Source organism: Hemicordylus capensis, chromosome 4 (assembly GCF_027244095.1).
Source record: "Hemicordylus capensis ecotype Gifberg chromosome 4, rHemCap1.1.pri, whole genome shotgun sequence".
Lineage (NCBI taxonomy): Eukaryota > Metazoa > Chordata > Lepidosauria > Squamata > Cordylidae > Hemicordylus > Hemicordylus capensis.
Genome location: NC_069660.1, coordinates 51,602,657 through 51,626,236, shown reverse-complemented (window position 1 = coordinate 51,626,236; position 23,580 = coordinate 51,602,657). Strand labels below are relative to the sequence as shown.

The 23,580-nt window shown below is 44.7% G+C and overlaps 1 protein-coding gene across 3 annotated transcripts in view; it reads left to right on the top strand.

The window, feature by feature from the left end:
* Positions 1 to 19,139, top strand: part of MYBPH (myosin binding protein H) — a 51,355-nt gene extending 32,216 nt beyond the window's left edge. For 2 of the 3 annotated variants that reach the window (XM_053243368.1, XM_053243365.1), the window contains 6 exons: positions 315 to 454; positions 3,832 to 3,991; positions 7,612 to 7,748; positions 10,006 to 10,192; positions 16,271 to 16,314; positions 18,564 to 19,139. In XM_053243368.1, coding sequence (XP_053099343.1) covers positions 315 to 454; positions 3,832 to 3,991; positions 7,612 to 7,748; positions 10,006 to 10,192; positions 16,271 to 16,281 — 635 coding nt within the window. In that variant the 3' untranslated portion in view covers positions 16,282 to 16,314; positions 18,564 to 19,139. The other variant, XM_053243367.1, reaches the window with a different exon arrangement.
* Positions 19,140 to 23,580: the final 4,441 nt, after the last annotated feature.

Genomic DNA, 23,580 nt, shown 5'->3' with positions numbered 1-23,580 from the left:
ACAAGAGCAGGAAGTTGGGGTTAAGGGAGCTAAAACTTCTCCGTAACCTCAGCTAAAAGCTGGGCTAAGAAGCAGGGCTAGGCAGTGCTGCCCCACTGGGATAGGGCCTGATCCTGGCAGTTTTCAAGCACAGCCTGACCTAGGCTGGGCTTCTCTAGCCTGAGTTAGGTTGCACATGAGATTAGCCTCAATGTCTAGTTTGGCCCTGAATTGTCTGTGTTATCCAGTGCTTCCTGCAGCGTCGCTGTTCCTTGTGCACTGGTAGACAGCATCGCAATGGCGCTTCAACAATAACATGGCTCATTCCTTTTCAGAGAGACCAGGCCCACCTGAGAACCTGAAGTTGGTGGATGCATGGGGCTTTAATGTGGCACTGGAATGGAGCCCACCCAAAGATAGTGGCAATGCTGATCTCAAGGGTTACACAGTCCAAAAAGCAGAAATGAAGACTAAGGTAAGCACAGGGAGCTGGGAGGAACATGGCCCAGCAAAAGGGGCAGCTGGGCGTTGAAGATGCAAGGGCTAGTGGTGGGTCCTCTAGTTATCACCATAGATCATCATATTAATGCATAGCGCTGTGTGCCATTACATAATAATTATTTATTAATATATTAATTAATTAGGGGCTTTAATTTCAGTTAATTGACAATTCCATCTAACACTTGATTTGATGCCATCTGACACTTGATTTGATGCCATCTGACACTTGATTTGAGCACTATATGGACTTTGATGTAGGGAAATGAAGACGTTCTCAAGTATATCATCTGAGTTGTTTGTACTTCCTACAAATAAACATATTTGTAAAAATTAGCAAAACAGCCCCCTCTTAACTTCCTGTTTAGCAAGGACTGCTTGAGATTCCATTAATTAATTAAAAAAAATATTTTATGTAGTACTTTGCAGCATACAAAGTGCTGTAGAACTTGAATGTCTTTGATCCTTAGCAACAACCTTCCGGGTGGGTTATTGATTGATTGATTGATTGATTGTTAAATTTATATACCGCCTTTCATTAAATCAATCCCAAGGTGGTTTACAGAAAAAATTTAAACACAAGATGGTAAAAAAGACACAATTAAATATTAAGTGAAAAAAATTAAACAAATCTGATTAAAAATTTAAAACAAAAGCATAAAGGCAATACAGACTATAAAGAGCAGTAGCAGAGAATCAAATAAATGCCTGGGCAAAAAGCCAAGATTTTACACTTTTTCTAAAAGCTGTGATGGAGACCGAGGAGTGAATAGCCACCGGGAGAGCATTCCAGAGTCTGGGGGCAGCAACAGAGAAGGCCCTGTCCTGCGTGCACGGCAACCGAGACTCCCTCATTGTCGGCACCCGGAGCAGAGCCCCCTCAGATGACCTCGTTGAGCGGGCAGCAACCCTTGGGAGCAGGCGGTCCCTGGGAAATAAATAAATAAATGAATTTATTTATGCTGGGAAAGAATTTACCAAAGGATTTTTTAGAAGCCTTGGCTGAGCAGGGATTTGAATATGGGTCTTCCATAGCTTAGCTAAACAAATACTTCATCCACTGGACCTTTTTGATCCTAGTCTAGCATGATCCTCTGTCGACTGGTCTATCTAAGACAGGAACCACAGGGATGGGATGGGGCCATAGCTCAGTGGTGGGGTACCCGCTTTGCATGCAGAAGGTCCCAGGTTCAATCCCTGGCATCTCCAGATAAGGCTAGGAAAGACCCTTGTTTGAAGCCCTGGAGAGCTGCTGACAGTGCAGGCAACGCTCAGCTAGATGGTTCCAGCTGAGGCAATGGCTTCAGGGAGTGCCTCCACAATGGGGTGATGGTTATGGGCATCCTGGCCTGTCCCCCACTGCCAGCATTGCTTTGCCTGCCAACTTATCCTAGCCCCCCTCCCCCATTGCCTTGGGGATGGGATTTAAACTGCAGGTTCAGCAGTGAGGGCAACAAGAAGGGTGCTCTAGGGATGTGCATGGAACCGGTTTGGAGGCCCTTTAAGGGCCTCCGAACCGGTTCAAAGGACCGGCGGTTCTGCCGGTTCGAAGGCAGGGGGTTTAAAGGTGGGGGAGGGTGTGCTTAGCCCTTCCTCCACTTTCCCCCCTCCAGAGCTCTGTTAGCAAAGGGTCTGTTGGGGCAGCAGCGAACCTCCCTGCCGCCCCGTGGCCTTGTCAGACCCTACGTCACTGGAAGTATCTGACACGTGCTGTCTCCTGCTACATGAGGTGGGCCTACACCATGAAGGGCCAAAAAAGACATGGTCTAGCAACTGCCATGGATGAGGAAAGACATCTAAAAGAATGAGAGGAAAATTTAGAAATTGCTGGAAAAAATCTGTTACCTACCTAGCACAGAGGAGTCAATGGTTCTTGTGAAATGATCGCCACCCTGGCAGACATCGATATTTGGATGCAAATCAAAGCCATAAGGAGCTTGGAATAGCTAACTGGGTGGCAGCTGGCTGAATGATGGCTGACGTCAGTGTCCAGGGGCAGTGTTAGCAGAGCAGGCAGCGAAGCTCTAAATGTGCTCGTTTTTTAGTTATTGAAACAATAAGAATTCCTGCTTGGACCTCTTCAGGCATCTGTTCAAAGAGTCTTCCCTGCTGAATGACATCCGTCTGGGTGCAGGATTGGAGAGAAATGTCAAGTAGAACAGAAATCGCAAGAGCCTGTGATCTGAATGTGAAGACAACTGTTGTCTGTTGTGTCAGCAACTGCTTATTCATTTTCTTATTTGTGTGTGTCAGCAACTGCCACCAATCCACAGCCAAGAGATCTCCTTTGGTATCACAGGTTTAACTTGCCTGAGGCTTTCTCTTAGGTCTGTGATAGCTCAGGGGATTCAGTGCTGCTGTTTGACTAGGACTAAAGGCTCCTTTCCGTCTCCTGAAAAGGTGGCAGCTTGGAGAGGCAGTGAGAAGGCTAAGTGCATACTGAGAGCAGATATTGAGAAAGCACTGAATGTTCAAGTTAGCCACAAATTTTGCTCTGCAGTGCTTGTTTTTCATGCCATTTAGGGCTGTTTAAAGAGGCTTAGGTTCTAGTCCAACATGGAAAGCACATTGGAGGCAAGGTGTGAAGTTGGCATATATCCATATTTAGTGCAACAAATCTTTCCCTTGAGAATGTTAGCTTCGCTAATCCTCCATTAGATTTTTTTGGAGTGTGCTAGCAAAGAAGAGAATGAGGTCATTCACATGAGCAATGAGGAAAATTTGCTGGCCTCTCGCCTTCCTCTCCCCCTCCTCCCCCTCACAAAATCTTGTGAGAGCTGCCACGCATGGGATTAGCCACGGGTATTTCTTAGTGAATGTTATATAGAGATAATAGTAATTATAATATAGTAATAATATATCTGGGGTTGGGGATGTCTAATTTGTACATCAAAGGGTAATGTGGTGAGGAGAGCTGAGTCCTCCCCCTCTTCTGCTCTGCCTCCCCCTAGCATTTTTATCTCAGCTAGATTCTGATACCAGAGCCAGCCAGGTAAGAAGAAAAGTGCCTGGACCAACCAGAGATCCAAGTTAGAGGAAGGTTCAGCTATCTTTAATTACATAAAACTAATTTGATGTTAAAATTAAACCCCTCACCCCTGCTTTTTATGAGGTGTGATGGGGCAGCCATGTTTGCTTAATCACACATATGTCTCCCATCATGCCTAGCATGGCCCAGGCTCCCAATTGAGTCCTATCCAAGCCAATCAACCTTCGTTCTGTTTTTCTTGGCTTGTGAATGTTTTGCTCCTGCACCTGGCCTGTTCAGCAGGTGTGTCTCCGATGAAGTTTATTGGGCAGCCCTGTGACCCTGAACACTTATAGGTTTAACAATGGGCCTTTCCTGCATTCCAGCAATGGTTCACAGTTCTGGAGCACTACAACCGCACCAGCTGCACTGTGTCTGATCTCATCATCGGCAACAGCTACACCTTCCGGGTCTTCTCTGAGAACCCCTGTGGCCTCAGTGAGAAAGCTGCTGTCACCAAGGATGTGGCACACATAAAAAAACAAGGTAGGGTCCAAAAAAAATTGCTGGAGGAAAAAGGAGAGGATCTTTTCCTTGTAGGGCTAATGGTCAGTTTGGATGAAAGCTCTGACACAGAAGGCTGCCAAACTATTCCAAATAGGTCTTCTAAAGCCAGTGCTGGCCGTGAGAGGTGACAGAGAGGCTTTCTAGATGGTAGTAGAGTCTATGATTTTTAAAGCTTCTACGCAAGCCTCTAAGGCCATCTTACTCACAGTCCACACACTCCTGCAGGCTTCTGTGCTTCTTCCCAGTGTGATGTGACTCCCTGGCTATGTGGAGCATAGGTTTTCACAGTGGCCAAGGCTTGCAAACCAAGGCTTGCAAACTGCTGGCCAAGGCTTGCAAACCCATCTTTTTTCATTGCCACTTTTAAGTAGGGGTGTGCATTTCATTTTGGATACAAAACATTTTGTGCACAAAACAGGCCGTTTCGGCTGTTTTGTAGCCAAAACAAAACACCCAGTGCTCAAAACAGAAAATTTTGTAGCCGAAACAAAATGTCCCTGTTTCGGATACAAAACGTTTTGTTGTTTCAGCTGTTTTGGAACTCCATTTTGCAATCATGAAAAGTCTTTCTCCTTCAGTCTCCATTTTGAGTTTTGACATCTGTTTGAATTTCTGGCCCTTCCAGCCTGCAGATTGGCCAGCGAAAACATGGGCTGATCTTCTGGCAATTGCCTCCTTATTGCTTTTAAGGAAATTTAAGGGTAAAATTTACCCTCATTGGCCAGTGGGGTAGTGTGCACACTGCATGGGGGCAGTGTGCATTTCATTATTGTTGTTTCACACTGTTGTGTGTAGATCAATTGCATTTCCAGGGGAGGGGGTGGATGTGCATGACCTTTGGAAATCTGCCTGTTTTGGGTTTTTTTGGAAAAGCTCTGCTGTTGTTGTTGATGTGTGATGTTGATGTTATTTGGGGTGGGTTTGGGGCAGAAAGGAGGCTTTGGGGCAGAATAATGGGTCAAGTGGTAGTGCCCCAATGTGTGCCTGCTCCCACCCAGATTCCAAAGGAATTGGGGAAAGGGCTGATTTTTAAAGAATTTCTGAAGTTCACATGTCTTTGCAGAAAGGAGCAGAAAGGGGGGCTGAGGGGCAAAATAGTGGGTTGGGTGGCAGTGCCCCAAGGGGTGCCTGCTACAACCCAGCTTCCAAAGGAATAGGGCAAAGGGATGATTTCTTAGGAATCGTTGAGGTTTACATGTCTTTAAAGTTTTCCCCATAGGGAATAATGGAGGTTTCAGCAGACCCATAACTCCACCTGGGGGGCACTGGGGTGGCTGGTAGCGAGTGGTGGTGTAGTGCACATAGTGTGCCAACCATCCCCATGGGTTGCTAACCCATGGGGTGTTAGGTTCTGTTGTTTCTGAGGTGTTCTGAGTGTAGATTCTCTGGTAGCATATGAGATTTTCAATGACAAACCATGAATCCACTCTAATATGCTACCAGAGAATTTATAATCAAAACATCTTAGAAACAACAGAACCCAGTACCCCATGAGTTAGCAACTCATGGGGGTGGTTGGCACCCTATGTGCTCTACATCACCACTTGCTCTGGGCCCCCCCGGTGCCCCCCAAGTGCAGTTATGTGGCTGCTGAAACCTCCACCATTTGCTATGGGGAAGAACTTTGAAGATGCGTAAACTCCATTAAATCTTTAAGAAATCAGTCCTCTGCCCAATTCCTTTGAAATAATTCTGGCAGCTTCCTTGCCCCCACTGGACACTACCACCCACCCTACTCTGCTCTGGGCCACCTCCTTTCCCCCCGACGTGAAGCTATACTTTTGCTGAAACCTCCATTATTCCCTATGGGAAAATTCTTAAACTTCAAAAATTCACCAAAAATCAGCCCTTTGCTCAATTCTTCTGAAATTTGGATGGTAGTACCCACCCATTGGGCACTACCCTCACCCCACAAGTTTTGCCCTGGGGCCACTTTTTTAAATCCAAAATGTTTCAGATTCGGATTTTGCAATTTCAAACAAAGAACAAAATTGGGGTGTTTCAGATTGGCTGATTTCGAACAAAGAACAAAATGGGGGTGTTCCAGATTCGGGCCAAAAAAAACCAGGAAAAAAAACCCAAAATGCACAACCCTGCTTTTAAGTAGCAATGGTGGTGGTGGGGGGACCTCAAGCAATATTGTCAGTCATAACTGGCCACCCTAATGTGCTTTGAACCCTCTTTTTAAATTACATTGTTATGAGGGGTGCTTTTGGACCCATTTTGGGATCTTGAAGGCATGGTTATAAAACAGGAAGTTTCAACCACAGTTTTAGAAGCCCAAATAAAAACATATTTTATTGAATATAATGAAGAGACTTGGCTATAATGCTAATGAGGGGGCTCCCAGATGACTTGGACATGTAGATGGGTAGGTGTTCAGGCTCAATACTTTACCTCTGCTATGCCTATGAATGTACAGTTGTGGATATGATAAGCAGGGATGGAGAAGGGAAGCAGTGATCATTGGCCTGTTTAGCAGAGGAACTGTGTTGGAGAGCAGGCAAAAAGGGAGGGAGAGGGAGGGAGGAAGAATGAGAGAGAGAGAGAGAGAGAGAGAGAGAGAGAGAGAGAGAGAGAGAGGTGCAGAGGAGGTAAAAGCTTCAGTGGAGAGATTGAGGGCAACGGAGAGATGACCCCAAGAAAGCCTGGGGAAGCAAGGGGAGAGAAGCTGGTCAAAGAACCAACAGGTGGATCTAAGGTTAGGGAGAAGAGCACTAGGGATGTGGATGAACTGTTCGTGCACTCCCAGGAGGGTGCGGGCAAGGTTACTTTAAGGGACAGAGAAGGTGCTGCCTACCTGCCAGCCCCTGCCTTGCCGATTACCCCCTGGCAGTGCTCTCCAAAACAGTGGGTGCATTGGGCCACAGCGTTCTTGCTTGTGCCCCAATCCGTGTTACCATGCTCATGGTCGACATGCCCTAAGTTTGCATAGGGGAAGCTAGTTCAAAATGTTGGGGTTTCCTGACCAGGCTGTCCTAAGATGGTGTGTGATTGTTAGGCTCCTTAGCTCATATCCCTAAGAGGCTTTTCACTGCAGTGGTAAACACTGTCTCATTCCTGGACCCTCTCAAGCACAGGCAAAGCCAGACTGAGCACCTTTGTAGGGGGTATATGCCAAGGGAGTGTACAGAAACCCTAACATTGTCTTCATTATGGGACATTAATATAAGAGAAATTGAGCCTAAGGTCTCCCCCACCATCCCAGTTCAGCAGTCTTGCTAGCCTAGTATTGAGGCAGGAAATTGTTCTATCCCTTTGGCATCTTAGTAATATTGCACTCTCCTATTTGGACATACCTCAGCAAGAAGTCTGTTGGCTGGTTTCTCTTGAGCATGGTGATAAAGAGGGGAGGAACTTTCTCTTAAGCTTCTGAGCATGGTGATAAAGAATGGGGGAGCTTTCTTCTGTATTGACTGATCTAATAGACATTCTGTGCCCTGGCCCACTCCTCTGTCTGCCATTTTGAACCCTCATATATTTGGATAAATTTTAAAGGCCCCCAAATCAGAGTGATCAGAATGTGTCCAAGATTGAGGGTGTCCAGTCTCTACACTTCTCTTAATTGACAGTTATATCTACCTGCCTGTTTTTCTTAGCCATTACATACAAATCGGAGATGTTCAACAGCCGGGATTTTTCCGAACCTCCGAAATTCACTCAGCCTCTGACTGACAGAACCACTACCCGGGGCTACAATACCCAGCTTGTCTGCTGTGTCCGGGGCTTCCCAAAGGTGAGTGCTGCTGTGGGTTGGACACACGCTGAAGAAATGACCAACTTCAATAAGACTGGATTCCTGAGTAGGTAAAGAAGGAGCAATCTGAGGTGTTTTCTTAAGGAAACTGGGCTGGCCTTATGCTTCATTTTTAGGCAGTGGGGTCAGTATGACTCTTTCCCCCACAAGAGAATATCTTTGGTTGTGCTACAGAAAGATGCACTCTGTTCCCCAGCCATGAATACCTCCTTGTCTTTTGTATGGTAGAGTAGTGAAAAGGATAAATTCAAAGAACTGTAATTAGGAAGCCTGGGTGGCTCTGCCTTAGATATGATGTGTAACCTCAGGCAGACTACTTATCCATTCTATCTGTTCTTCAATCTCTGACATGGGTAGAAGATACTGTCCTGATTTCCACAGTAAGCATTCTCAAGAGACAAAAAGGTCTTTCACACAACTGCTTAGGCTGGGGCTGTGAGGAAGGCTGGGTACTGCTTACCTTCCCCCATACAGTCGGCAGCTCTGATGCCTGCTTACCCAGACAAGAGATGTGGCAGTGGGCAATGGGCAGTGCAGCAAGCAAGAGGCAGGGGAAGGAAGCCCAGCAGCAAGGAATCCCACAATGCACCACATGAGGAGAGTGTTGCCGAGTTCCTGCTCCCAGGTTGTTCCTTCCCCCGGCCTCTGTGGTTCCAGTGGCTGCTGGCAGCCTGAAAGGAACTGCTGGCAGCCCTCTTGCCCACACGACTGGGCAGTGAGGCAGGAGGCTTTTAGCCCAGGTTTCAAACTTGAGCTACCCGGAGGAGGCACCCTGGGATGTGATCCTCGTGGTTCTCATGACCAGCCCTACCCGAGCTAGCACTGCTCTATCTGGAAGATTTATATCTTTCAACATATCTACAACTGCATAATTTTGGTTGTGCTATTGCAATCCATTCTGTCTGTGGCAGGGCCTCTTTACTACAGGTGAAACTCGGAAAATTAGAATATCGTGCAAAAGTCCATTAATTTCAGTAATGCAAATTAAAAGGTGAAACTGATATATGAGACAGACGCATTACATGCAAAGCGAGATAAGTCAAGCCTTAATTTGTTATAATTGTGATGATCATGGCGTACAGCTCATGAAAACCCCAAATCCACAATCTCAGAAAATTAGAATATTACATGGAACCAAGAAGACAAGGATTGTAGAATAGAACAATATTGGAAGTATAAGCATGCATATGTATTCAGTACTTGGTTTGGGCCCCTTTTGCAGCAATTACTGCCTCAATGTGGCGTGGCATGGATGCTATCAGCCTGTGGCAGTGATGAGGTATTATGGAAGACCAGGATGCTTCATTAGCGGCCTTCAGCAATTCTGCATTGTTTGGTCTCATGTCTCTCATCCTTCTCTTGGCAATGCCCCATAGATTCTCTATGGGGTCAGGTCAGGCGAGTTTGCTGGCCAATCAAGCACAGTACACTGTATACTTTTCAGAGGTCCGATATTGTTCTATTCTTTAATCCTTGTCTTCTTGGTTCCATGTAATATTCTAATTTTCTGAGATTGTGGATTTGGGGTTTTCATGAGCTGTACGCCATGATCATCACAATTATAACAAATTAAGGCTTGACTTATCTCGCTTTGCATGTAATGCGTCTGTCTCATATATCAGTTTCACCTTTTAATTTGCATTACTGAAATTAATGGACTTTTGCACGATATTCTAATTTTCCGAGTTTCACCTGTATAATAAAAGGACACTTCCTTGTGACTGGGATTGAGAAGCATACATTCTACCAGCTCCTGGGATATTCAGCAATTTACCAGAAACTGACAGAGATCCCATCAGATCCGTGAAATGTAATCTTTAATAGGCAGGTATATGTATCCCGGTTGATACAGAGAGAAAAAATGGAAAACAGCAGAGTCTAGTGGAAGAGGCCTAGTCTACTGACAAACTTACAAGTATATAAGATATGCGTGATGACAATTCACAGTAGCAGTGATGGGCGACAATGACTTCCTTCACATAATGACTGCACTGCTTAGTCAATTAACTTTGCGATGTGATAAAAACACGTTGTTTGGATTCAGGCCTATAGTTCAAGCCTTGTTATAAATATAATTTGATAAAATGACAGAAAAGCAATGAGAAATTGTCTAAAAACTATCACTAATTAAGGGGAGGTTCCTGCCCACCTGGAGCCAATGAGAAGCCCTCCCCCACACCCTTGTTTAGAGAAGCCTTTTCATTTCTGCTACTCTAGTTCCTTAACTCTGTTTCAGCCCAAAGTGATCTGGATGAAAAACCAAATGGAGATCCGAGAAGACCCCAAGTATGTAGCCATCACAAACGAAGGTGTTTGCTCTTTAGAAATACGCAAGCCCAGTCCTTTTGATGGTGGTGTCTACACCTGCAAAGCTGTGAATGCTTTGGGAGAAGCCTCTGTAGACTGCAGGCTGAATGTAAAAGGTATGTATGTAAGGTCTGGGCTGTGCCTTTGGGGCTGTGCCTTTTCTGTCCTGAGGTTGGTTGCTTAGGACTGCCTGTTAGATGCAGTTGCTATTTGTTTCAAAGGCAAATTGAGTGGAGTTCTGTGGGAATTCCACTGAAACTTGGAATTTTTTGTCCCTTGTAACTCTGTGAGAATCCCAGCCACAATCATGTAATGAATTGGCTCAGTATTTCAGCTCCCTGTTGAGATGTGATTGGCAGGTCGGGTTTGTTTGCTAGACACAGCCAAAAGCTAGTTTTTCTGCCATCCATTTGCTTGGATTTCTGGCAGCCATTTCCAACTGGGACGTTCCCAGAATCACTTTCATACATGGCTAATACTAGGGGTGCGCATAAAACTGGCTGGCCCATTTTTTATTCTAGTACAGATGGGACAGGGCCAATTCGGTTTTGCCCCCCATTGAACACCCTCCAGTTCGGTTCAGTCCGGGAGAGGGCTTGCAAATGTCTAAAACAAAAACCCACTTGCCCCCTCCAAGGGATTTATTTGAAGCTGCAGAGGGGTCCGTGGAGGTTCCCCCTCCCCCCCACCGAACTCTGTTATGTAGTAAATTGCCCTGTTTGGGTGGTGTTCAGCCCTTTCCAGGCCTTTCCTGCATCACAGTGGCCATTTTAGAGACTGCCACACATGCCCAGGGGCCTCTATGTGACCTGGGTCTTCACCTCCCCGCCCAGCCTCAGAGAAGCCCCCCAGAGGGGGTGAGTGAACTTTTTTTTTTTTAACATTCACGAAACCACCACCCCGAACAGCCGGCGGGGGGCAGGGTGTGTGTGTGTGTGCGCGGCTCGGTCCGAACAGGGGGTGGTTTGGTTCAGCCCCAAATGGTTGAGCCGAACCAATTTGATGTCAAATCAGCAGCTTGACACTGAACCGTTTTGCACATCCCTAGTTAATACTGGCTCTTTTTTCACAAAGTATCCTGATTTATTCCCCACTGTTCAGTAACAGGTTGTAACTGTAGGAGCTTGCCCTATGCTACATCTTCTATTTTGATTTATTAAGTGCCCTCAGCCCAGATAAGTGATTGGATGGTGCAGTGATGTAAAGCTCTGTAGAGATCAGAAAAGGAATCATCTGCCACAAGCTAGCTTAATAATAACACTTAGTATTTATGGATCTTGTTCAAGTGGTCAAAGCATCTCACATGCATTATTTTTGTAGTGATCCTTACAGTAGCGCTGCAAGGCAGGTCACTATTCTTATTCCAGTTTTGCAGAGGCTGGGGTGGGTTTGAGGCTGAGAGATGAGGGCATAGCTCACTGGTATAGCATCTGCTTTGCATGCAGAAGGTCCGAAGTTCAATCCCTGGTATCTCCAGGTAGGGCAGGGAAAGACCCCTGCCTGAAACACTAGAGAGTCGCTTCTAGTCATTGTGGACAATACTGAGCTAGATGGACCAGTTGTCTGACTCAGGATAAGGCAGCTTCCTATGTTCCTGAATTGTGGGTTGTCTAAGACTGGCTGGTGAGCTTTGGTCAGTGGTAGAAATGGAATAATCAGGGACATCCTGATTCATAGCTTAGTGTCATCTCCACTCTGCTACACCAGCCTGGCCTGTGGTTTCAAACTAGAGGAAAGTAGTTTTTGATTAAAGACCAGCAAAACCTGCCTACAGGCAGTCACAGAAGGGAAATGGGTAGGCTATGAAAGACTGTGGAATCTGTTCCTTGCAGGTTTTCAAAAAGAGTGTGGATAGCCTTATGTTGGCAGTGTGTTTGGTTTCTGTTGTCTTGGCGCCAGGTGCCCTGTAGCTACAAGTCCCAAATCAACAATGTGGCTTGCTGAGAGAATGTATGTGTATTTATATATTCCCAATGGCAAAGCTGGCAACTGAAATGATGAAATACCATGTCTTTGACCCGCTCATGTTTCCAGATTATGCAACCCTGCAGTCTTGTAGTATTTCCCTAATAGGATCCCTTTAAGCTGACCTATGTTGCTGGGATATTAATTTCTCCACCACTCTATTAATGGCAAAGAACCTCCTGTAAGATGGGTTGACTGGTCATCTGCAGCAGCCCCAGCCCAGCCAGGTGGCTGTAATTTATTGCCTGCACAAGGCTTCCTGCTCACATTTCCTTGTTTCAGCAGAGGTCCCCAGCTCTCTCCACTCATCCTCAGATTGGAAAAGGCAGATTGGAATCCACCCAACCCCAGACTGGGAAAGGCATAGCTTCTCCGATCTGGGAGAAGCAAGTAACAATTTGCTTCTCTGATTGCAGTTCTTCTAACCCAATCAACAGATTCAGTGCCAATCCCAAGAGAGCACAATACCTGGCACACTTCTTGCATGGTAAAGTCCAGGCTCTTGGAAGGCAACTGGCATTTCGCACTTGGCTTTATTAACAGCTGGCGCCTGGGATTCCTGTTCTATGCAAGCAGCCATAAACTATCTGTTCTAAACTGCCCTGTGGCAGGGAAGACTCTGAATTAATTGGGGACTTAGGCCATGCTATTCTTCAGAACCCAGCAAGGTTGCCAGCATTCTCAGGGAGAGGGGGAAAGTTCCTGGCTGTTGCTGATTTCCACATGCTTATTTAATGAAATGCATCACAATTGAAAGGCAAGAACACAAGTATTTAAGAAAACATCTTTCATTTGACCATGTGCATTAACAGTTACACAATACTGTTCTTCTGTCCAAAAAAGAATCCTGTGCATTCTGAAAGTTTGTTTCCCTACACTATAAACACTCTCAGGCCTAATTTCATGAACAACAGATGAGGTGGTAAATCTATTTCTGGATTGTAATATTTCAGGCTGCAGGTGCGATCTCATATGATTAAATATTCTTCCATACAAAAAGAAAAAAAAAGAAAAACTTCTGCTCATATCAATGGGATCCAATAGGGAGAGAGCTAGGTGAGACTCCTTCTCTCTGACTTCTGTGTTTTTTTAGTGGATTGGAAATTTTTCTGGATTGGAACATTCATTCATGTGAGCCTCACCTTCATTTTAGGAACATTGGAGCATATGAAGCTGCCTTATACTGAGTCAAACCATTATTTCATCTAGCTCAGTATTGTCTACACAGACTGGCAGTGGCTTCTCCAAGGTTACAGGCAGGAGTATCTCCCAGCCCTGTCTTGGAGATGCCAGAGAGGGAACTTGGAACCTTGTGCATGCAGATGCTCTTCCCAGAGCGCTCCATCCCTAAGGGGAATATCTTGCAGTGTTCACATGTAGTCTCCCATCAAAATGCAAACCGGGGTGAATTCTGCTTAGCAAAGGGGACAATTCATGCTTTCTGCCACAAGACCAGACCAACTCTCCTCCCTAAGTGCTACAGCTGAGAAACAGGTTACTATTTGTTTGTGAGAATCTAACTTTAGTAAAATCAATGGTAACATTTGGTCTAGTCTGACTTATTTTATTTTATTTTATTTTACTTTACATTTTATATCCCGCTCTTCCTCCAAGGAGCCCAGAGTGGTGTACTACATACTTAAGTTTCTCCTCACAACAACCCTGTGCAGTAGGTTAGGTTGAGAGAGAAGTGACTGTCCCAGAGTCACCCAGCAAGTATCATGGCTGAATGGGGATTTGAACTCAGGTCTCCCAGGTCCTAGTCCAGCACTCTAACCACTACTGGATTCAACATGGTAATCACTCTTGTAATGTTAATGGAGGTCACCACTTTGTAAAGAGCCCTAGCCTGATATCTCTGCTAGGGAAACAAAACATAAAACACCTTCCCAACTTCCCTGAACAGTCATGTGTCAATTTTTTTTTAATGAATAAACACTAGAAACAAAGCCAGAAGGGGACCCAAGAGCTGGTTAAAAGAAAATGCAAAGCAGAGCAAAAGCAGAGCAAAAAGCCTCCTGGGACTTTCTCAGATGGCAGGCTTAATTGCGGGATTACATGGCTAATCATTAGTTGCATAGAACCTGTGTAGAAGCCGCAGCCTGGAGCTGAAATAATAACAATTCTGAGGGCGTTCACATATCATTTACTATTTATTAATTTTATTTAACATAACATAAGATAAGCAGCCCATAATACAGGGCTGCTTTGATGCGATTCCCCTTCCGTTGCTTTAGAATTTTTTCTGTGGACCATTCATACCACTTGCTCCTGGGTATTGGTTTATTTTCTCTCTGGCCATTGGTTTCTACAGCAGGTGGGATTCTGCGCCTCCTTTCCCCCCCTACCGCGTATGCATGGTGTGAGCTTGTAAAAACATTCATTTCATATATTTAACTTGGGGGGGGGGCTTCCACACAATCACCTATCTGGTGGCCTCCTTCCATCCCTCCCTGTCCCACGCCACTCTGGTGGCAGTGGCTGTTTTGGAGGACGATTTGCATGCACCCTGGCTATTTGTGTGGCCTGGGTCGTCACCCAGCTGAAAAATGGCCAGAGCACATGCACAGTGACCTCCAAAATGGCTGCCACCACCAGAGGAAGGGCCGGAACGGCCCCCAAACAGGTCAAAATGGCCCTTAGAAGATCAGGGGGAGGCTGGCGGGGGGAGAGGGACATGACGCCCCCCACCCACGGCCACAGAAGCACTCCACGAGGCCACCAGGCCCAGCGGTGAGTGTTTTTTAAATAAAAATATTATTATTAATAATTTTATTTATTTATTTATTTATTCACACAGTCAGACAGGTGTTATTGACTGGTTTGTTTTATCTAGACATTGAGTCCTTCCCAAGGACCTGGGATGGCTAAATTTTATTGTCAATGTTGTTGCTGCTGTTATAGATATCATCGCAGAATATAGGCTGTTCCCAGTAAAGCTGCTTTTTGTAATTGGCTGATGGCGATTTCTGTGGCCCCTATGGTGTTGAGGTGCTCTTCAAGGTCTTTTGGAACTGCACCCAGTGCGCCAATTACCACTGGGATTATTTTGGTCTTCTTCTGCCACAGCCTTTCAATTTCAATTTGTAGATCTTTGTATTTGGTGATTTTTTTCTATTTCTTTTTCTTCTATTCTGCTATCCCCTGGTATTGCTATGTTGATTAATTTGACTTGTTTTTCTTTCTTCTCGATTACAGTTATATCTGGTGTATTGTGTGGCAGATGTTTGTCTGTTTGTAGTCAGAAGTCCCATAATATTTTTACATCTTCATTTTCTACAACTTTTTCAATTTTATGGTCCCACCAATTTTTGGCTACAGGTAGCTTGTATTTTTTGCAGATGTTCCAGTGTATCATCCCTGCTACCTTGTCATGTCTTTGTTTGTAGTCAGTCTGTGCGATCTTTTTACAACAGCTGATTAGGTGGTCCACTGTTTCATCTGCTTCTTTACAAAGGCGGCACTTGCTGTTTGTTGTTGACTTTTCGTCTTTTGCTCTTATTGCATTTGTTCTTAGTGCCTGTTCTTGTGCAGCGAGTATTAAACCCTCTGTTTCTTTCTTCAAGTTGCCATTCTTAAGCCATTGTCAGGTCTTGGTGATGTCTGATTTTCCACGTATATTGTGCAAATATTGACCATGCAGTGGCGGCTTCTTCTTCTTCTTCTTCTTCTTCTTCTTCTTCTTCAAAATAATTATATAAAATATAATAAAATTATATTTTATTATAATATTATTATTACTTTAGAACCCCCAAGCCTTGAGCTGAGGTCGAACCAGGCCCAGTCCGGCTCGAGGGTGAGCTCTCGAACCAGACCGGTTTGATGGTGAATCGGCATGACCTTGAGCTGGTTCACACATCCCTACACACAATCACCCAGCAATTTAAAAAAATGCAAAGAAAATATTCACCACTCTATCACTATGGCCTCTCCCTACATCTCAGAAGAAACATTAGGGTACTTCAAAGTATCCCAAAAATCCACTGTAGAAAGTGGAACTTTTTAGCATGAAGAGAATTCAGGCTACACTCCAATGCACAGGGAAAAACTCGAATCAGGGACTTCGAGGTAAATCCTCCCGATGTGCGAACACACACCCTCCACTCCTGGGAAATTTCAAATTAAATTTGCCATCTGGGAAATCCCGTTGCATGAAGGGATACATGGAGCAGCTAGTCTTGTATAGTCATTTGTATACTGACAGTAATATTTCTTGTGTTTTTTAACAGTTCCAGAATGAGTATGTTATGGAGAAGGGCAAAATGGATTTGAGGTAAGATGCAGCTCAATCAATCAGACCATCAGTTCCAAAGTACTACCTCACTTTGGCTCAGGAGTGCATATCATATCTATTAACCTTCTGTTCTGGTACCATTGTGGTCTTCAAGGTTAATAAGTCTGATATGGCATTTCTTTCTGTGCATTTAGCTACATGATACAGGAACAAGGATGCAGTTAAAAGGAAGGTGTAGGATGGACACAACATCCTCTAAAATTGGGATGCGGGGGAGGAGGGATAGTCTCCTGCCAAATTGATTTCTGCCTGCTGCTGACTGTAGTGGCTGATTATATCCTCTGAAACATAATTTAATACCACAGGATCCAGACCAATAAGTTATGCATTTCTTGTAAAGCAAAATGCTTTTGCAATGTAATATAACACATATCAATAATACATTCCTTTCACTAATGACAGATCAAAACATCAAAAGAAAAGAAGAGGAAAGGAAAAGCGGGGGGAAGGGGGAAATAAAAGAAACAGCCTTGATGATTCTACAGTCTCCTGCTTTCCTGTCTATCATATCCTGAGTTTATACTAAAACCTTAAACTAAAATTAAAAGTTAAATACTAAAACAGCAAACTGGGCCACTTTTAAAGTTATATATTTACCTGCATCATTTAACAAATACATTAATGTATACAACAATGGCCCACCTACCAGTCTTGTCAAAAAAGGACCCCCAAATTCCTCTCTAGGAGATAAAGGCAGCAGTATAATACATACTATGCAAGCATACTAGCTCTTACTTGAACCAGTAATGCAGCAAACTGGGTCACTTGCTCCATTATAAGGTATATTATGAATCTGCCCTAATTTAATAGACGATTCCATTGTTACTAGATGAAGCACCAGGGGTGGCCCTTTCATGAGCCATGGTGAGGCAGTTGCTCCAGGTGGCAGATTATTTGGGTGCCAACAGGGCAGCAAGATGCCCTTCAGCTGCTGCCATCAGAACAGCGCTTAGGGAGCGATCTGACCCATGCAAGCCTCGCAAGGAGCACTTACTCTTCACACTCTTTGCAAAGTTTGCAAGAAGCATGAGGAGAGAAGAGGAGGCTGCTGGCAACCTTCCTTGTCCCCCCCCCCACTTTCAAAGCTTGCAAGGATTGTTTGAAATTGACCTGGCCCCCACCAGAGACCCAAGGTGGCACCTCAGGCTCTGCAACACCTTGGGCCACTCCTGAAAGGATCTCAGACCCTCCAATAACGCCCCCTGCCCCATCCCCCCCCACCAATAAGTAACCAATTCTGTTTGGCAACTGATTTTGATCACATAATATCTTGGAGAGATCCTTAGGGAGAATCTATATTAGCAAGTGAGGACAGATATATCAGATCTGGGAAGCAGACTTAGTTATGTAGCCACAGGTAGTGCCAAAGTGCTTTTTATTTGTTTATTTAATTGTCTGTCTAGCTAGCTAGCTAGCTAGCTAGCTATCATATTTTTATACTGCTTGATATGTGCATCTCTAGGTAGTGTACAAAATTTAAAACACAATATAAAAAACAGAGTAAAAACAGTTAAAATTTCACAAAATAAAGTAAAATCTATCTCATAAGATAAGAACAAATTAAACAGTTTAAAATTAAGTTCATTTAAAAGCCTAAGGAAACAGGTGTGTCTTGAGGGTCTTCCTAAAAGCAAACAGAGAAGGAGATGCTCTTATTTCAACAGGGAGCCTATTCCAAAGCCCTGGGGCAGCCACAGAGAAGGCCCAGTCCCGAGTTGCCACCAAATGAGCCAGCAGCAACCATAATTGGACCTCTGCAGATGATCTCAATAGGTGACAGGGTTCATGACAAAGAAGGGGCACTTGAACTTGAATAAGCCTGCTTATAGCTAGAGAAAAATGAGGCCACATATCTGGCCTGTTCCAGCCTTCCTGAGCAGCTGTACTGAACTTCTAAAGGAAAGGTTCCTGTGCTATTCTGACCACAGGCTATACAGTGTGTTTGTGCATATGTATGAATTCAGCTACAAAGGGGGGAATGATTCTTGGGAGGGGAAAATGGGGATGATACCACTACCACTATTACTTTTCAACAAAACTTTTCCACCTTTCAACAAAAGTTCCCAAAGCAGTAGTAGGTAAGTAAGTTAAATAAGATGGCTCCCAATGCTTTGTGTTGATGAACTACTGCCAAATAAGATCAAGCCCCAAACTGAGTGAGGTGGGGTATCTTTTCTGGGTTTTTAGTATCAGTTCCCTCCTCTGACTCTGTGCTCATCTGTTTTCAGTGTTTTCTGTTCAAGGCCAGCCTTTACAAGACTCCTTCTTGGTCTCCCTGCTCTGGAGCAAGGCCTTATCCGCATGCTCAGCTGTGTGGTTCCTAGATGGGATCTGCAGCGTGGAAATGAAGTCACAGCTGTGTCTCTTCAAAAACCAAAGCTTTGCAGAGGGCAAAACCCTGCCATTGGGTAGGCTCCTCAAAGAGCACTGACCACAGCTCTATTCAGACATTATGTTGTATGAGTGTACAGAAGTCTGTAGACTTGTACATGCTTTTGTGCGAATGGCTGCCTCTGCATCCATTTAAAAAGTGAATCTGGGTACAGGCCCCTTAAATGCATGGTACAGATAGGCAATGCATTGCTGTGCCTGTGTTCAACATAACATTTGGACAGCTGTAAACACAACTGTACACTGTGCGCTCGTTGTACGAGTGTTGAACATAACGTGTGAATAGGGCTCATGTTTCTGTGATATGAGAGCTTTCATTTCCTTCTTTCTGGTCTTTGGCCTGCAAGGCAGTCATTTCCAGTTGTGAATAAATGTGCATTTGGTCATGATAATAAAATAATTCCTGTGGTGAACCTGGGAGGACCTTTTAATTTATCACCCCTCAACGACATACTCCACAGCCGAGTCTTTCCCTACAGGTGTTGTCAGCATATTTATGACCTTGCATTTCCAAATGAAGAATGAGATCCCCTTGTGGCTGCATATAGGCACAGAACACTGTGGCAACCTATAAGTCAACTCCAAAGGGCAGACGTTTCCCAAGCTCTCCCCTCTGAAACTACCCGGTCCTATTAGAGTAGAACCACAACATTCATTTCCCCCAATCTACAAACATTTCTGGAAAGGATTGATGACCAGTAATGACAAAGGCCACTGAGAGATCTCAGACATCTAACAAGAGTCACATTCCTCCATCAGTCTTTAGACACAGATTGCCAGTCAGGGCAACTAATGTGATTTAGTGCTGTGGACATTTGCTGGAGGGTTACTTTCAGGAAAAAGAAATGCAGATCATGTGGCTAAGCCTTTAGGGCAGGGCTCCTCAAACTTGGGTCCCCAGATGATGCTGGACTACAACTCCCTCCACAGCCATTGTGGCTGGGGATGATGGGAATTGTAGTCCAGCAGCATCTGGAGACCCAGGTTTAAGAAGCCCTGCATTAGCAACATGGCAAAGATAAAAACTTGTACATTAGGTTTAAAACAGATACTGTATATGCCTGTCAGCTGAGGTACTTGAAAGTTCCTTTCTCTGTTCAGCAGCATTGTGGGCATTTTTACAGGCTGCACTGAAGGTCAGGGGTGTGCATTTGTTTTTAGAACAAATGGAATCCAAATTGCATGGGGCCCAATTCAGTTCAATTTCCATCTGTTCCATAATGTATGGCTTGTGTAATGGATGGGTACAAACTCAATTCATTTTTGGAACACCATTCATGTTCATGTGCTTGTTTAATTTTTTTAAATTTTACTTTAGTAAAATTTTAAAAGTTTGACGGCTATAGGCTACTTCCAGCCTAAGAGGCAAGTTGCTTTTAAACACCAGTTGCAGGGGAGTAGCAGTAGGAAAGAGGCCACACCCTCAGCTCTTGCCTGTGGGCTTCCCAGAGGCATATGGTAGACTGTTGTGTGAAACAGGATGGTGGGCTAGATAGGCCTTGGGTCTGATCCAGAAAAGCTGGATCAAAAGAGAACACATAGCTCCCAAACCTGGGTAGAACACAATTTTTGATTGTGTGAATGACCTCAATATATTTTTTACATCTACACTGCTACTAAGGATTCCATTTAGTCCAAAACATTCCTCTTGTGAATATTGTTAATCTGATACAGAAAACAGGAGGGAGTCATTTCTAAGTTGAATGTGCGCTCTGATCAATGAAGATGTTCATTGGACTTATAGATAGCACAAACTGCAAAACCCAATTTAAGAACCATTAGTGAAAATTGCTTTTGTTGATAATACCAGATGGAGATGTTGCCAGCATTTGCTTCCTGACCCAAGCAGCTGTATGTTGTCATATCATATAATATATCTGCAAACTGACTGTCATATCCACTTCTACAATTCCTGAGGAACCTAAATGACTAGCTCCTCTGGGCCTATCCCTAAGAGGGCCAAATTTGGCTTTTTAATCTGTAGGGAGCAGAGGGAAATATGCCAAATACAAGTGTTGCTATAATATCAGAATGGACAGATATGACTCTTGACACTCAATAGGCAAAGCTGGTCTACTGCTTCCATGTGTGAGGCGCTCGCACTCTCTCCCTCTCTCTCTCTCTGAACTAATCTGACACATTACAATAACTTGCATCTGGTGTGTGTCCCCCCGCTTTCTGTAGCTTGTGCTTGCTTATTGGGAGCAGTAATGAAAAGGGACAATAAATGTGTCATTTACTGCAGATAATGAATTTATACTTAAAAAAGAAGAATTGTAAAGGCAATGGAGGAGCTATGTATAGGCTTTGCTTCCAGGGAATGCAAACTGAGGATTACGCTGAATAAGGCTCATAGACAAATAGCTCATTGACCTTGTAGGTCATCTGGTCCAACTCCCTGCTCGATGCAGGAAAAATCAGCTTGAAGACCTCCAACAAGAGAGATCCCACCACCCTCATAGGTAATTGATTCAATTGGTGAACTGCTCTTAGTAACTGACATGCTGTGCAAGGGGATGTAGGTAGCTTGAACACCACCTACCCTCCTGCATGCATGTAAATAGCTATAAACACCCATTGGAAACCTCTGTATGCGGAGCCCTTGCCACTGAACACTGCTGCCTTGCAGTGCAGCCCCATTGCTGCTGTTTACACATGTACAGGAGTGCGAGCAGTGCTCAAGCTGCCTGCATCCCCTTGCACAGTATATCAGCTATGTCTAATGTTCTGTCAAAATCTTCTCTCCTGTAACTTAAGCTCATTAGATCCTGCTGACCTCTGGGACACCAGAGATCCTGCATGGGAGAACAGTTCCCAGTGAGCGTCCTCATCTTAAGAGTATTTCTTCCATTGCAGGTGATCATCAACATCCCCATGGCCCCTCATCCCATGGCCTACCCAAAGCAGCCACCTCCACAAGACAGTTTCCTCATAATTTTGGTCACCAGATGGCACCATAGCACCAATTTCTCTTGGGTCAGAGCTTCTGGCCCCAGCTGTCACCTGGCAGACAATACATGTTTAGAATGTAGTAAGGTGCAATCTGCCAATGTTCCCAAGTACTTAGACAGAACAGTAATGGTCTGGCTAAAAACATTTTTTCTAAATGAATTACGGCTTTTTGCCTGTGGATGTCTTCGTTTTTGCTGCAAATGATTTTCTTGAACTCATGCTATTTGCATATAAACGGATTTGTCCAGAATTACAGTACCTTGTGCTGAGCCTTCAAAATCCACAACCGAAGGCATAGGCACCATCTTTGTAAAAGCAGTTCCTCACTTCCATCACTGGATCTTGCTAAATTCCTGGTGTGGTGTGCCCTTCTAGAACTAGAAGCATCAGCCGACAGCTCAGAAGCAACACCTCTATACTCCCCGACCTTTCCAAAGCATGGTCAGGGTAAGCCACGTCTTTATAAGGAAGGTGCTCCTTTCTTTGGCACACCCTCAGTTTGCCCTTGTGCAGGAAGAAAGATGGGCTGAGCCTAGGCGGGAAATGCATTCTCAACCAATGCAACCTGGCCACTCCTTCCTTTTACCCCTTGTTTCACTCCGTGGAGCAGAACTGCTCAGAATGCCGGCCTGCTGCCAAAAGAGGCAGAATTAGCTCTGTAGTGATCTGGCAGGTCACAAGCTTCCTCTACACTTGGTCTAGAGAGGAGGCGAAAATATAAGCCTGCCTCTGCAGTGGGCAAAATGAGGGGAAGCATTCTCCATAACACCATGTTGCCTCCAGTCCTCCTTCACAACTAGCAAACTGGAGGGATGGTCATCTGTTAAAGAGTATGAATGGGCATTGTCCTAGTCATGATATAATTAGCTTACTCTCATGACTAGCCCTGCCTGGGTAGGGATGGTCATGAGAACCACTGGAATCACTCCCGACCCTGGCACTCCTCTGCCAGGTAGCCCCAGTTTGCAACCCGATATAAAAGTGAGGTAGGAGGATGTATGCACGCCCTCCTACCTTACTGCCCAGTCATGTGCACCATTGGGCTCTAAAAATGGCCACGCCAATTTCAGACAAAACTGTCACTGATCCCATGTCAGGCGATCACCACCATACCACTCGTGTGGGTGTGTGAGCAGCTGTGCCCTGAAGAGAAGATCATGCGGGGGAAGGTTGGTATGATCCTACTGCCCCAGCAGTCATGAGAATTAATGGAGGACAGGTCTATCAATGGCTACTAGTGTGGTGGCTATAGGCCACCTCCAGCCTCAGAGGCAAGATGCCTCTAAAATAGCAGTTGCAAGGGAATAACAGCAGAAGAGAGGGCATGCCTTCATCTCTTGCTTGTGGGCTTCCCAGAGGCATCTAGTGGGCCACTGTGTGAAACAGGATACTGGACTAGATAGGCCTTGGGCCTGATCCAGCAGGGCTATTCGTATGTTCTTATGACCTCAATGTGTAACATACATGTATGCTAGAAAGCAAATTATTATGGACCCAAATTATAGTAAAGATGCTTAGGCTATCAGGGCACCATGTGATGTCCCCTCATCCGCAGGATAGTTTTGTCACCCAACAACTCTTTCCCCATACCTTTCTACTTCCACTTAAATCCACTTGTGAATTTAGACCAAACCAAAACAATTCAAAATAAAATAAAAGCTGTGATATATCCCCCCCCCCCCCGCCGAGACTGCCAAATAATCATAAAAGTGGGATGGTGGGTTGCATGCCTGAATACTCCCTGATGGAAAAAATGTACTGAAGGTGGAAAACTATCATGTCAGGAAAAAGAATGTGCTAGAACTTTATCCGCTGGTATGCTAGCTTTCTGAATTCAGGAACATATGTATGTATTTTGATGTATGTTCAAGCATACACTTTCCAAGCTGTATTCTGATGTGA